At 29.8% G+C, this 15,273-nt stretch overlaps 1 protein-coding gene across 1 annotated transcript; it reads left to right on the forward strand.

The window, feature by feature from the left end:
• Positions 1-715: 715 nt before the first annotated feature.
• LOC129915169 (serine protease 44) lies at positions 716-13,954 on the forward strand. Its single transcript, XM_055994639.1, has 6 exons — positions 716-895; positions 11,331-12,231; positions 13,048-13,183; positions 13,246-13,390; positions 13,465-13,610; positions 13,671-13,954. The coding sequence occupies exons 1-6, from the start codon at positions 769-771 to the stop codon at positions 13,824-13,826; spliced, it is 1,611 nt and encodes a 536-aa protein (XP_055850614.1). The 5' UTR covers positions 716-768; the 3' UTR covers positions 13,827-13,954.
• The last annotated feature ends 1,319 nt before the right edge of the window (positions 13,955-15,273 follow it).

The raw sequence follows: 15,273 nt of genomic DNA on the forward strand, positions 1-15,273 counted from the left end.
TTTGAGTATATAGATTGGAAGTTGCAAGTACACTTATATTGTAATTATGTCCACCTCGTCTAGAACGACCTTCACCTTGTACAGCAGAGATTGTTGACTCAAGAACATTCATATTGACAAGAGACACCGCATCAACATAAACAACAACAACAACAACAACGAACGACAAACAAATTAAACGTTCTATAACCGCACCAAGTCAGGTACTACCTTTTCTATACTTTGACTCTCGTCCATATCAGAAGCTCAACAAAAATTTTAAAATTCGAATTGAAAGTGTTTTTTTTTTTTCTTCGCCTTCTTCTTTTTGTTGGCAGTTGATATAGTCGTTCTTGAGATATTGCGGCAAAATCATTCGAAATAAAATTATTATCCGTGTTGGGAGACAAATTGTTCGATTACTTCTGTTTCGTTTTTTGTTTTTTTTTTTTTTGTATGGTTCATCGATATCGGTAAAGAATTTAATGATTTAATTTAAATAAATTGATTTTTTTTTGTTTGTTTAGTTTCGATAAATTCGGGAGCAATAAAACTTTACTAAATAAAAAATGTACTTTACTTTGTTCTAGTACCCGCACTTAGATTTTTTTTTTTATTGTTGGATCAATGAACTGCTGCTAATAATAATAATAATAATAAAAAATACTTGCGTGAATGATAATTATTGAAACTTGAATTTTAAAGATACGCGCATTTACATATAATAGATAAAAAAAAAACTTCGATAAAATTTTATTTATGAACAAAAGATACAACTGAACATACGAAATGGATAATTTCAAAAAATGGTTAAGTTTTGTGATAATTCTGACTTTTATCCTGGATTTGGGATATTGTTTGAAAAACACTACTACTCGATCGATGGAGGACGATGATGACACAGTTGTTGTAGAAGGTGAGTGGAATAAAGAAAAATATTTTTAGGATATAAAATTTGAGTTAAAGTAGAGTCCTTTTGAAAAGGATAAGAGAAATAAAGTGACGGTTAAATTGATGAGACTTAAATTACCTAGGTACAAAAAAAAAAAATAAATAAATCTTTGAGGTTTAGTTAAAAAAATTTCAATATGGACTGTTCAATTAAAATTTCTTTTTATCCTTTCGGGGCATAATTCAAATTTTAGGGACTTTATTTCAACAGGATACATCACAGAAAAAAGTTATCAAATACATGATTTGAAAATCTTTCAATATTGGCCGATTTTTCGCTACAAATTTCCACCAATTTTCTATTGACCACATGTAAATATCTGTCAAAAGTGATAGAAAAAAAAAAAAAATGACTACCAAGCTTCTGCCAGAATTTTTTTTTTATTAAAATATATTTAAACGCATTGCATTAACTTAAATTAAGTAAAAAATAATGAAAAAAAAAAAATTAAAACTAAAAAAAAAATTGTTAAAACAAAAATTTATTGTACAAATTATATTTAGCTTTTAGGTCAATGCAATGGCCAATGACGAGTAATTTGCACTTTATTTCAAGTCGATAGCTTCATTCGTTTTTGAGTTGCGGTGCACGGCGCGGCGCGGAAAAAACGCATTTCGAGAAAAATGCGTTTAAAATTTTCGTTTTCCTACTGTGCACAGCTGTGGTAGGTTCGGAGAGCATGGGTTTTGGGACTATCTAGAGACTTTTAAGGCTTTATCACTGAAAATAAATCACTGAAAATAGTTTCTTCGATTGATAAATGAATTTTTTTAAGCAAACACAAAAAATGCAAAAACAAAATTTAGAAATATGGCTTTCTGTGTTTCCAAGCATGACTTCTTCATTTTAAATTTTGACAAGGCAGTTAATAAATGAAAATGCTTAGCAATAGATTTTCTAGTTGGGAATTGACAACATTTAACTTTCACTGAAAAAAAAAAAAAAAATCAAACCAATGAGAGACTGGTAAATGTCAGAAGATTCACTTAAAGCAATTTTAGACTGTGTTGAGGTTATCAATAGAAGAAGAACGAGAATTTTAAAAATAATACCTAGTACGTTTTGTAGGGTTTGTTAAAAACAGAGTTGTAAAAAAATCATTTTTTTTGATGCATTCGTTTATTTATTGCAATTAAAAATTAAATTTGTATTGCAATTAAAAATATTTTGCTTTAAAAAAAAATTTTTGTTACAAAAAAAAAAAATTCAATTTAATATGTATGCATTCATTATTTTTTTTTTTTTTAATATATTCTTTGAATTTCTTACAATTTTGGCTATAAAAAAATATTTACAGCACACAATTTTGCATTAAAATAGTTTTTTCAATGCACAACATTTTTTTATTTGTAATACATTTATTTGTTTTCAAAATATTTTTATTTGCAATAAAAATTTTATTTTCAATGCAAATATTTTTCAGTTGCAATAACTTTTTTTTTATGCAAAATATTTTTATTTGCAATAAATATTTACTTTTATTCATAAAAATAACGACATTACTTCTATGGTCAATTCCATTGACTGGACATTATTGATTTGTGGTATCAACAAGACGGTGTCACAAGCCACAAACAGGAAGTGTAAAAATTGACTTTTTGAAGAAATGATTGATTTATTACCTAAATCTTGGTTAGTTATTTGACATTGCCTCTTGCATTTTTTAACAATTTTTTTTTAAACAAAAAAAGTAAGATACAACTTTTTTTTTATTTTAAACGTTTATTTCATTTAACTCTTTTTTAAACACTGGTCAATCAACCAACACAAAAAAAAATTCAAAGCGTTGAAATGTTCTTCAATTTTATTCTTAATTTAAAACCTTGCGACATGAAATCCTGTAGGTCCTCCACAACAACGTTACAATGATGGGAATTCAAAAACATGAGTCTTACTATATATCATCCATTAGACTTCTTTATTAATTAGGCATATATTATGTTCGTTAACATAAACAAAACAGCTCAAACGATTTTGAAGGCATAAACAAAAGAGCTGAACAGCGAACTTCTTTTTTTAAATAATTCTTTCATTTTTGACATAAACTGTTTATTCAGTGTGTAAAAAGTATTATAAAAGTTTATAATTGAATTAACAAATACAACACAGTTAATCGTACCACTCGACAAATAATATAATTCACATACCACGGGTAATAGAATGTTTGTTATTTTTAATATCTTCTCCAAGCTTTAGTTTTAGTACGTACAGTGTTAAATTAGTTTGAAAAGTGAGTCTAAACAACATTATGACGAAGGTTTGTAAAATGCATTTTAATCTCATTAATAATAAATTAAAAAGAAAGGTCTGTAAAAATACACTATATAATTTTTCTTTTGAACTAAACCAAAATCTCTAACATTTCAAATGATAAATTAATATAAATTTGATAAATTTTATCCAAAAAAGGACTTTGGGAATGTTGAATCGACACAATATAATAATTAAATCATTAGTAATGATATATCAAGTAATATTCATTTTTTTTTTCTTTTGGTCAGCAAACTACTAACCAGAAAAATAAATTGATTATTTTTACAACTTTCAATGGTTTGGTTTAGCATTGAAAAATGACAGAGCACCCCTAGCTGTTTATTTGTTTTTTTATATTTTTATACATAATTGGCATTAGGCTTATTATATGAATTCTTCCTGATCTCCAAGGTGTAGTTACATTACCAGTGCGGCATCCATAAGACCAAGTTAAACTTGACCACGTTTGGAAGCACACATTGAAAGTGGATCATTCACGCTTAAATATTATGATGTGTTTGAAAAAGTTGTGAAAAAATTCAATAAATAAAAAAAAAAAAATAAATAAACATATGGATTGGGGGATAAGCCAGTTACAATTTTATTACTGTTCATTTGTACACTTTATTTTGATTTTAATGAGGAAAAAAAGATACAACGAGACACATTTTCTTCTATGAGCATAATTTATTTTTGTATGGTAGGTAACAAGTAGGTGTTATTGACTTCTTAGCAAGTTGTTTTTTTGAACATAAAAAATAAATTTATTATATATGTTCAAAACAGGGTATTGCTACCATAACTATGTCAATATTGATATAAAGCAAATATAACAAATCTGGACGGACTCATTGAAGTGAGAAAAGCCGATTTTTGTTTTATGACAGAAAAGGAATACACAACTTTGAAAAAAAAAGTTACTTAAAAGTCAATTTTGAGGGTGGTGGCAAAGTTTAAGGAAAGTAGAAAACTTTTGAAAGAGAAACAAAAGAGAGGATGCAAATTTTGGAGGTGTGTGCTCTTTTTCAAAAACTTTTTAGAAGTTTAAATTGTCGTAACACGGTATTGTTTAGTGTTGCTAGAGACACAAGTTAGCACTTTTCCTGTGCAACCTTGAAACTTAATTCTTTAGACAATTTTGGTCGTGAGTGGGTCATTTCTTTCATAAAATAGTTTGTCAGACTTTTCATTGGTATTAAGTCCAGGGAAAATTTTGTCTCAAGTTAAAAAAATCAGTACATGAAAATGTAGAAAATGAGAAATTAAAAAATTAAGCTCAAATAATATTTCAAAGGCAGGAGGTTTTTTTTAGGTGAAGCAAAAATGTGGGATTATTGTAAAAAGCTATTCAACAAATGGTAACCCATTAAAATCTAAAAAAAATATTACATTTAGCCTAGGAACCATGAATTTTTAAAGTGAGCAGCATATAAAAAGAGCAGCTATTATCTAATAGCTGCTATTTAATCACTCTTTATATAGCAGTTAATGCCGCAAGTTATTCTTTAAATTTTTTTCTAATTCGAAATATGATTGAAAATATGGAATACAAAATAAATAAAATGAAAGTGACCATTTTCGACATTTTTAATAAAAAATTACTCCTTGAATGCCTGCACTAAAACAATTGTACTTCAAATTGGTCTGCTGTGTTTCGTCATAATCATAGTAGCCATTACTTTTTTCATCGTTAATCAAATTATTAGATATGAAGAACAGAATGCACGAAAAAAAAGTGAAATAGTAAAGAGCCAAGAATATTTTCTGAAAAAGAGCAGTGAAATTACAAGCAACAGAGAGCAGCTATACTTATAAAAGTAGTGAAATGTTAAGAGCAAGTATAGAACATTTTTGCTGCTCTTCTTTTTTATTTGAGCGTGCCCTGTTCATCATTGTATAAGAACAAAATAAGACAACAGAAATTCGATTGTGATGGATTTTTGTAATGCTGGGAACTGAGCAGTAAGCAGTGACATTGAAGAGCAATCGCTGTTCTCTGCTCGGTGGAAGATTAGAGTGATTGAGAGCAGCTATCGCCAATAGCAGCCTTAGCTAACCATTCATAAGACTAAAAAAGGAAGAATCAAAAGGTTTTAAATTCAGCTCATTTACCATTTTTTGATATATTTGCCAAGCTATAGTATTAATCTTTTTTATTTGGATTTTGGAATATTTTTCTTTTTTTTAACCTCAAATCTCAAAGTTTTATTACGAACCACTCCATTCGAAAGTAATCCATTAGCTTAACAATGTACTCATAACAAAAGTAAACAATACCCACTGCCCAACCCACATCCAACAAAAAAAAAAAAAAACATGAGAATTCAATAATTTCTGACAATAATTTTGACCTGATTCATAAGTAAACCATTTTTCTGTTACAGATAAATACACAATAAGTAACCAAATTCTTTTCAAATTCTTCTTTTATTCTTTCATCTGGGCAACTGGCGCACACGGTCAATAAACTGTCTGCAAAAAAAACATACTTAACTACCCCAAAATATAATTTTCACAGTACTTTCACGAACATGCTGATGGTATTTCATTTTTATTGTTTGTTTATTTGTTTTGTTTTTTTTTTTTTTTTTTTTTTTGTACTCATACTCTCTCCCATTGGGGGCAGCTTATTTGTTTGTCATAAATATTTATGTTACGTTTTAGAGTCAGATAAAAAGATATCATCATCAGATAGTGTTAACCATAATAAATCATAAAATAAAATTAATAAATTTAATAAAAAAAAAATATTTCCGGGTTGATTGAAATTGGTGGAAAGTTTCTTTTTTTTTTGCGTTGACAATATTCAACGTATCCATCGCGTGTCAATAGGATAATAATAATTTCTTTATGATCAAAAAGAAAGAACACACACAAAGAACGCATAACAATAGGTTCTTAGAAACTATAAGCTCAAAATAAGCTGATTGATAAACATCGATGACACATGGTCTATGCAAAGAATTGACACTTTAAGACCGTATCGAAAAAAAAAATTAGCCCAAAAAATATTTAGAAATGTAAATAAAAAAACTTATTGACAGCTATTGAAATTGGCTAATGGCAAACATGCGTGTACCCAAGATTGGGTATAACGGTTTCTTTTTGTTAGTAAATTAGATGAACAATTTGAATGAGTTGCTAATTTGTTTTGGGCCTTTTTTTTCGCTAACAAAGATCTAGGAAAACAAGAAAAAGTGATAATTACTATCCTCCTTTCTGTAAATTGCTTCTCACATGATCGATTAATAGGTGGTGCTCTGAAATAAATCATCAACTCAATGAATATCTTCAATTTGTGAATCCAATTAACTTTGACAACGTGAAAAAGTACAAAACAATTTCCAGACAAGAAATCCATTAACATATTAATCAATAAGATTCGATCCTGTCAAACAGGATTCTTACTTAAATAAATTGCACGACTGGGGTCGCACGTACTTGCTCTTATGCTTAAAGTAACTATAATGTTAAAGCTTTTTATTCAAGAAATTTAAAATTTGATATTTTGAAGAAATTTCATAAGTAGTATAAAAAAATGTAATCTGTTTTTATAATTAATTAAACTCCATTTTAAATTATCTTAAAAAAAAAAACAAATATGCCATTTTATTTCTTGTATAAAAAGGTATTTTAAGAAAAAAATTTTTGAAAATTGTAGGAGCCGTTTTTTAAAAAAAATATTTTTTATATATAAAATTTTTTTAACATTTTTCAAAAAAAAGTTGGTATGCCATTTTGAAGAAATAATTAATTTTCACATAAAAAATAAATTTCAAAATTTTTCATTGATCCGTTTTCAAAAAATTGATTTTTCAAAAAAAAAAATTTTAAATATTTTTTAAAAAACCAAAAATGCGTTTTTTGAAAATTTTCAAAAATTTTAATATTATTTTTACCTACACACTTTTGTATAAAAATTTTCATTTGAATCGGGTTAATGTTGTACGAGATATTCAGAAACGAAAAAAACCGTTATATGACAGGTACCGTTAATAACGGTACAAAAAATATTTTTTGTATTTAAAAAGTTGGCTGTTATGTGTAGTACTACACACAAAAATTTTAATCAAAATCGTTAGAGCCGTTTTTGAAAAAAATTAACTTTTCTATTTCCGTTATATGGCAGGTACCGTTAGTTTTGGTCATAAAAAATAAATTTCAATTTCCCCTCTAGGGAATCACCAAAAACTGTTAACTACCAAGTTTGAAGAAAATCACTTCACTCGTTTAGGCTGCAGATCCAGATAGAGACAGACACACAGACAGACAGACAGACAGACAGACAGACAGACAGACAGACAGACAGACAGACAGACAGACAGACAGACAGACAGACAGACAGACAGACAGACAGACAGACAGACAGACAGACAGACAGGCAGACAGAATTGCCGGACCAACTTTTTTGGCATTCTCCATCATCGTAATGTCATGTAAAATTGTTATCTCGAGTTCGATTTTTTTTACGAATCCTAAACTTGCCCTATAGAAGTACCTATATCGCAAGTAAAAATGGGTGTTACAGTAAAAGGTGTTATTCAGAGGCGTACGTTGAGTTGTGGGGGCCCCGGGACAAGACTAAATTATGGGGCCCCTTTGATATAGAAAATAAGATCAAATAAAAAAGTATGTATACGCCCACTTATTTTTTTTTTGGGGCCCTTGATGTACCTATCATTTGTTGGTCGCTAAGAATATGCAAGTAATAATTTTTGGGACCCCAAGATAATATTGTTTCTCTTCTTGCTTCGATACTTTTATAACCAGTTGGCTTCTCTGCATTGTCTCCTTACGGGGCCCTGGCGTTTTGGGGGCCCCGGGGCACCACCCCACTTGCCCCAATGGTGTGTACGCCCCTGGTGTTATTCATTTAAACTTGCATGCCAGTTGCAATTACAATCGAACTTCTTTAAAGTCAGATGAAAAATTATAAGTTTCATTATTCAAAAAAAAACTAGAAGCTATTAAACTTGAGAATAATGTTTCTTTTACATGCAAGGTTTTTTGCTCGAAATCAGTTATTGATGAAGTTTTGTTGTGATTTATTTCCACCTTTGAGGTTTTTATAACTAAAGATCAATATGAATGGATATGTAGTGAATTAACATTGAACTTTTTACAGCATTTTGAGAAGAAGAACTAACAAGTTCTTAAAATTATTTTCCTAAAATTGTTGAAACACAGAATGAACATTTAATGGCATTTTAAATGTAGAAGACGTCCTTACTCATGTCCTCAACGTTTTTTATCATTTACAAAAGTTTTTCACAAAACTTGATTAATGTAACATTCTTATGTTTTTTAGGGCCATTTTCTGAATAGAAACTTTAATAATTTATGTTGAACATAAACTCTTATTCCCTCCTTTTTTATCTGCGTAAACTGTCACATAAGGATTTATGTATATGTACATATGCAGAACTTAAATTCTTAAGTTTCGATTCAACAAACGGATCATACCTATTTTTAATGTTTTTTTCAGCAAAATATTTTTGGTTTTAATGGCAAAATCTGGCTGGCCAATACTACTGTCATTTGCGGAAAAATCGATCTTAAAAATTCGTTTTTTTCCTTTGTTCAATTTTTTCCCAATATTTTCTAAAATAAAGTGTATTTTTTCTACAAAGTCTTAAAAAAAACAGGGGTCGAATTACGGCACACGATTACTATCATACGTTATCGTTTTGACTATTGCTCTCTCTATTTAATCAGTAGAAAAAGATAGTGACACATAGCAACCATACGTTAACGAACGTATGCCGTAGTTCGACAAAGTCTTGAAAAAAAAAACAGAATTTAATCTAAAAAACGATAGGTATTTCAAACTTTTAAAAAATTTAAAAAAAATTATAGGTAACTTTTTTGATTGAAAAATAGACTATTTTTATCAAATTAAATTAGTCAAAAAACCACAAAACAATATTTTGATGAAAAAAAAAAAAAAAAAACAGTAAAAATAGGTAAGAAACATAAAATTTAGTTTTGTGAAAATCAAAATACATATATTTTTGCAAAAGATAAAAATAAAAAACCAAAAAATTGTGTTTTCGCATTTTTTTCACTATTTTTGAGGTTATAAAAAAAAAAAAATGATTTCAGTATCAGTTATAGATCTTTTAATAATTTTTGTATAGTTTTTTTTTCTTTTAATAGTAGTTCTACTTTTGACAAAAAATAAGATTTTTGACAAGCACCCCACTTTTTCACGAATCTTATACCGTTTTTCCCCGAATTTGTCTGTGAGCAATTTATTTTCCCCTTTCATATACATAGGTGCTATTTTACTTAATTTTTCCACCACCCTTATGCTGGTTATAATTTTGTTTACTATATACATATAAACGTACAGGAATAGATTTAGAGAAAAAAGGTCACTATGGCGTATGAGTGATTTTTTTTTTTTTTTTTGATATATGTATTTATTTCTATTAAGAGGCCATATTGTGTCTTCGACTACAATAGTTCTAAACAAAATGGTTCATAAAATTCCATTTAAAAGTTCAAAAAAAATTTTACCGCACATTCTTATTTAAATTAAACCGATTTTGTAGCTGTATAGCATCAATCTGATAACTGATTTACCCACTTTCACTATGTGAACTTTTTTTATCCCTTGTTTAACGTTTAAGCACTTATTTGATTTGATCCTCCATCACTTTTACCTAGCTTATTTTATTGCCAAATAAAATGCATACAATTTTAAATAGGTACATATAAATAATAAAACTTCTTTTGACAGTAAAATGTTTGTAAAAAATCTGGTATAAATGTGAATTTGTTTCATAGAGGTGCGTAGAGTGGCAAACAAAAAACACAATGAATTTTTTTTCACGCGAAACTTATACCTGCTCATAAAGCAAGTAAAGAACACCCTTTCACTGAAGATAATTTTTGTAGACTCTTTAGGTTCTCAGTTCTTATAACAAATAAAATGTTTTCAATAAGTTTAAAAAATAAATAAAATGTATATCATAGCTCAAGCCTTCATAACACTCTTTCACCAAAATTATTTTTAAGAACTTTGTGGGGATCCTTCTATCCTGTTTCATCTAAAGCCTTCTTCTCAAATTTCATCAGTGTATCATGTTTTGCACATGGGTATCTGTTTAATTTTACCTGACAAAATGAAAATAGAACTACTTTTATGTAAAATAGTCAATAACTTTTCCAAGAGTTTTTCTATGATCCCAAATTTGTTTTAAGACTTTTTTTAATCCTTCCTCCTTTTTGGAAATGATAACTTTAAGACAGAAGTAACAATTTTGTATTTCATGCCTATCAAGTGTGTATTTGGTTCACTCAACTCCTTCACCAGCTACGCAATTGAAATTTTGAATCACTTTTGATCAACCATACCATTTTTATTTTGCTTTAATTTTTCAACTTCTTCAATTTAAAACAATAAATACATTCAAAACACGTCAACTTAATTATGCAAATGCAAAAAGAGACGAGTAGGTCTCGTAAATATTTTTATTGACGACTGTTTACAGTTTGCCAAAGTCTTAAATGTTAAATACTTAACAATATAGTAGACAGTTCCAGACAGTTATTGTGAAAGCAGACAAAAAAAATCCTTTCTTTTGTAAAAAAAAGTCTGACACTTTATTCCAATTTTGTAAAATTTTCAAGGTCTCTCTCTCAAGATTGTTGGTAATAATTCAACACCGTTAACTTAAACTTAAATGTTTTACAAATTTAGGGCAAGGATTACTAAGAATTAACCAAAACAACAATAACAAACTACGTGATAACAAAATGATTTATTTTTTCCCTATACCCAATAACATTACAGTCGACTACAACGATATGGAATTTGATCGGTTTTATTGGTCTTTTATTGATTCCATGATTTGTTTTTGTTTTCTTAAGAAATTTCAACTCTTCAACACACGCACGTTCAAATTCTGGGAGACGAAAACAAAAAAATTTAAATATAATCGATCAATGGGTGTTTTTTTTTTTTTTGTTAGATTCAATTCGAGGCACGTTTCACAATCGGACATTTCTGGTGCCTTAATCATGGTTGTGGGGCTTGAAAGTTAATTCTGCGTCAGATTTTTGCAATATATAAAATAAGAATGACTTTTAAGGTCCAAAAATCACAAACTACATATATCTCAAAATCTTTAATTTCTTCCAGCTCTTGCCTCTCCTGATGCGAGTTTCCGGCAAGGTCGTCAATTTCCAAACTTTCGCATGCTCTACGAATACCAACCATTTCGTCAAGGAAGCACGTGTATAAGTACCACAGGAGAATTTGGACTATGTGTCAAATTTGACAGCTGTAGTCGAAACACCAGAACCATCAATTTCCTACTCCGACAATCACCGGAGCTTACCAATCCTTGGTTTTTACAAGGCGAAGCTATTTGTAGTTTCTTTGACAACTATGGTCGCCAGGTAACAGGTATCTGTTGTACTTCACCGAATCAGGGAATAAATCCCAACCGCGAACAGGATAGTAGTGAGGTGGAAATTTCTGACAAAAAGGACGAAGATAACAATATCAATTATGATGGCGAAGAAATCCAACCGTACCAATTCAATTGGCCACCTCGACCAGCATTTCCATCGGCTGTACCAGCCCAATGGCCTCCACCATTGCCAACTCATGGACCGTCGATAAGTCAATGGCCACCACCAGTGCCCACACATCCACCCAACCATCATTATCCAACTCATCCACCTCATCCCGGTTTGCCCTCGAAGCCTCCAGGAACGGCTACATCATCTCGTCCCCCAACTTATCCGTCATACCGACCAACTCAGAGACCCACACAAAAACCATCGTACCCATCTTATCCTTCAACCACGACTTCAAGACCTCCAAGTACAACCGGTGGGCCCGAGACATCATCAAGTGCTAAATGTGGAGCTAAAAATGGGGTCTCAGCGGATCAGGAACGTATTGTGGGAGGTCAGAACTCCAGTCCGAATGAATGGCCTTGGGTAGTTGTGCTCTTCAACAAGGGTAAGCAGTTTTGTGGAGGTTCAATAATTGACAATGTACACGTTTTGACAGCTGCACATTGTGTTGCAAGGTGAGTTGTATGTCTTGAAGGCTTTGGTCGGAAGAATATTGAATTGAATTGAATTGAATTGAATTGAATTGAATTGAATTGAATTGATTTGAATTGAATTGAATTGAATTGAATTGAATTGAATTGAATTGAATTGAATTGAATTGAATTGAATTGAATTGAATTGAATTGAATTGAATTGAATTGAATTGAATTGAATTGAATTGAATTGAATTGAATTGAATTGAATTGAATTGAATTGAATTGAATTGAATTGAATTGAATTGAATTGAATTGAATTGAATTGAATTGAATTGAATTGAATTGAATTGAATTGAATTGAATTGAATTGAATTGAATTGAATTGAATTGAATTGAATTGAATTGAATTGAATTGAATTGAATTGAATTGAATTGAATTGAATTGAATTGAATTGAATTGAATTGAATTGAATTGAATTGAATTGAATTGAATTGAATTGAATTGAATTGAATTGAATTGAATTGAATTGAATTGAATTGAATTGAATTGAATTGAATTGAATTGAATTGAATTGAATTGAATTGAATTGAATTGAATTGAATTGAATTGAATTGAATTGAATTGAATTGAATTGAATTGAATTGAATTGAATTGAATTGAATTGAATTGAATTGAATTGAATTGAATTGAATTGAATTGAATTGAATTGAATTGAATTGAATTGAATTGAATTGAATTGAATTGAATTGAATTGAATTGAATTGAATTGAATTGAATTGAATTGAATTGTATTGTATTGTATTGTATTGTATTGTTTTGAATTGAATTGAACATGATATTTTTTTCTCTTTTAGAATGACCTCTTGGGATGTCGCTGGCTTAACAGCTCATTTGGGCGATCACAATATTCGAACGAGTTTTGAAGTTCAACATGTCGAAAGGAGAATCAAAAGACTTGTAAGACATAAGGGCTTTGAATTTAGTACTTTGGTAAGTCTAAATGTCAGTTTTTGTATTCTCAAGACCGTTTTAAACCTTATTGCACATTTCAGCATAACGATGTAGCTATATTGACTTTGGATAAGCCGGTATCATTTACAAGAGAAATTCGTCCAATATGTCTGCCATATGGATCGTTCCGAAAGTCATTTACAGGACAGGTGGCAACAGTTGCTGGTTGGGGAAGTTTAAGAGAAAGTTTGTAGAAATTTGAAAAACAATTATTGATTTTATTGAAATCAAGTAAAATATATATTTTTCCTCTCTCCCAGATGGACCTCAGCCATCGGTATTGCAAAAAGTCAGTATTCCGATTTGGTCGAATATTGATTGTGCCCGTAAATATGGTAGAGCAGCTCCAGGAGGTATAATTGAATCTATGCTTTGTGCTGGTCAAGCTGCTAGAGATTCATGTAGTGTAAGTTTTTTGTTGAGGGAAAAATCTAGTACTATTTCTAATTTTAATTTTTTTTATTAGGGTGACTCTGGTGGTCCTTTGATGATCAATGAGGGTGGTACTTGGACTCAAGTTGGTATTGTATCATGGGGCATTGGATGTGGCAAGGGTCAATATCCAGGTGTCTATACAAGAGTATCAGCATTTTTACCATGGATTTTGAAGAATTTAAAATAAAAAATTTTACAGCGAAGAATGAAAATTTTGGACCACCATTTTTTTAAACGATATGAAAAAGTGAAAAAGAAGTACCAGGCAAATGCGATCGATATTGTAATGAGATTAATAAAATATATTTAAGTAAATTTGGGTTTTTTTTTTCTTGTTGAAAAAAATTCAAAATTCGAAATAAAACTATGTTTGGAACGAAAAATATCAGGAATCAGAGGTCAAACAAGCTTTTGATTTTCACCTTTTCAAAGAGTGTAAGGAGGCCTTTCTTTTGATGTATCGTTTGATGGAGTTGGAAGAATTTTTTTTAAATGCATTATTTTTCAGCAAGGGAAAATCTTTAAAAAAAAATGGATTTGAATTTTTTTTTAAAGAAATGAAAAGGCCTATTCACTACAAATTCATAACTGTTAACCAAAAATTGTTTGGAGCTTTGGGTCCGGAGATATCTGCTTCTGAACATTCTGTGTAGTCATTCGGCTAAAAATGGATAAAAATATATTTTGATTACGAAATTTTTGCAACCAGACGTCTTAGGAAATTGTGGTTTTCACATATTAATAGAGTCTAAAAAGACCTTTCTTTTGATGTCTCGTTTGATGGATTTGGAAGAAATTTTTAAAAATGCATTATTTTTCGACAAGGGTATAGTCAAGGATTTTTTCCGAAAATCTTGAAAAAAATGGATTTGCAATTTTTTACAGAAATGGAAAGGCCTATTCACTACAAATTCATAACTGTTAACCAAAAATTGTTTGGAGCTTTGGGTCCGGAGATATCTGCTTCTGAACATTCTGTGTAGTCATTCGGCTAAAAATGGATACAAATATATTTTGATTACGAAATTTTTGCAACCAGACGTCTTAGGAAATTGTGGTTTTCACATATTAATAGAGTCTAAAAAGACCTTTCTTTTGATGTCTCGTTTGATGGATTTGGAAGAAATTTTTAAAAATACATTATTTTTCGACAAGGGAGTCAAGGATTTTTTCCGAAAATCTTGAAAAAAATGGATTTGCAATTTTTTACAGAAATGGAAAGACCTATTCACTACAAATTCATAGCTGTTAACCAAAAATTGTTTGGAGCTTTGGGTCCGGAGATATCTGCTTCTGAACATTCTGTGTAGTCATTCGGCTAAAAATGGATACAAATATATTTTGATTACGAAATTTTTGCAACCAGACGTCTTAGGAAATTGTGGTTTTCACATATTAATAGAGTCTAAAAAGACCTTTCTTTAGATGTCTCGTTTGATGGATTTGGAAGAAATTTTTAAAAATACATTATTTTTCGACAAGGGAGTCAAGGATTTTTTCCGAAAATCTTGAAAAAAATGGATTTGCAATTTTTTACAGAAATGGAAAAACCTATTCACTACAAATTCATAACTGTTAACCAAAAATTGTTTGGAGCTTTGGGTCCGGAGATATCTGCTTCTGAACATTCTGTG

Source organism: Episyrphus balteatus, chromosome 3 (assembly GCF_945859705.1).
Source record: "Episyrphus balteatus chromosome 3, idEpiBalt1.1, whole genome shotgun sequence".
NCBI lineage: Eukaryota > Metazoa > Arthropoda > Insecta > Diptera > Syrphidae > Episyrphus > Episyrphus balteatus.

What these genes read in the sequence shown, in the direction of transcription:
- LOC129915169 (XM_055994639.1), top strand. Translation starts at nt 769, where the DNA reads ATGGATAATTTCAAAAAATGGTTAAGTTTTGTGATAATTCTGACTTTT. An exon ending in TTGGGGAAGTTTAAGAGAAA is followed by an intron (nt 13,391 to 13,464) that starts GTTTGTAGAAAT and finishes CCTCTCTCCCAG; the next exon opens with ATGGACCTCAGCCATCGGTA. An exon ending in CTGCTAGAGATTCATGTAGT is followed by an intron (nt 13,611 to 13,670) that starts GTAAGTTTTTTG and finishes TTTTTTTATTAG; the next exon opens with GGTGACTCTGGTGGTCCTTT.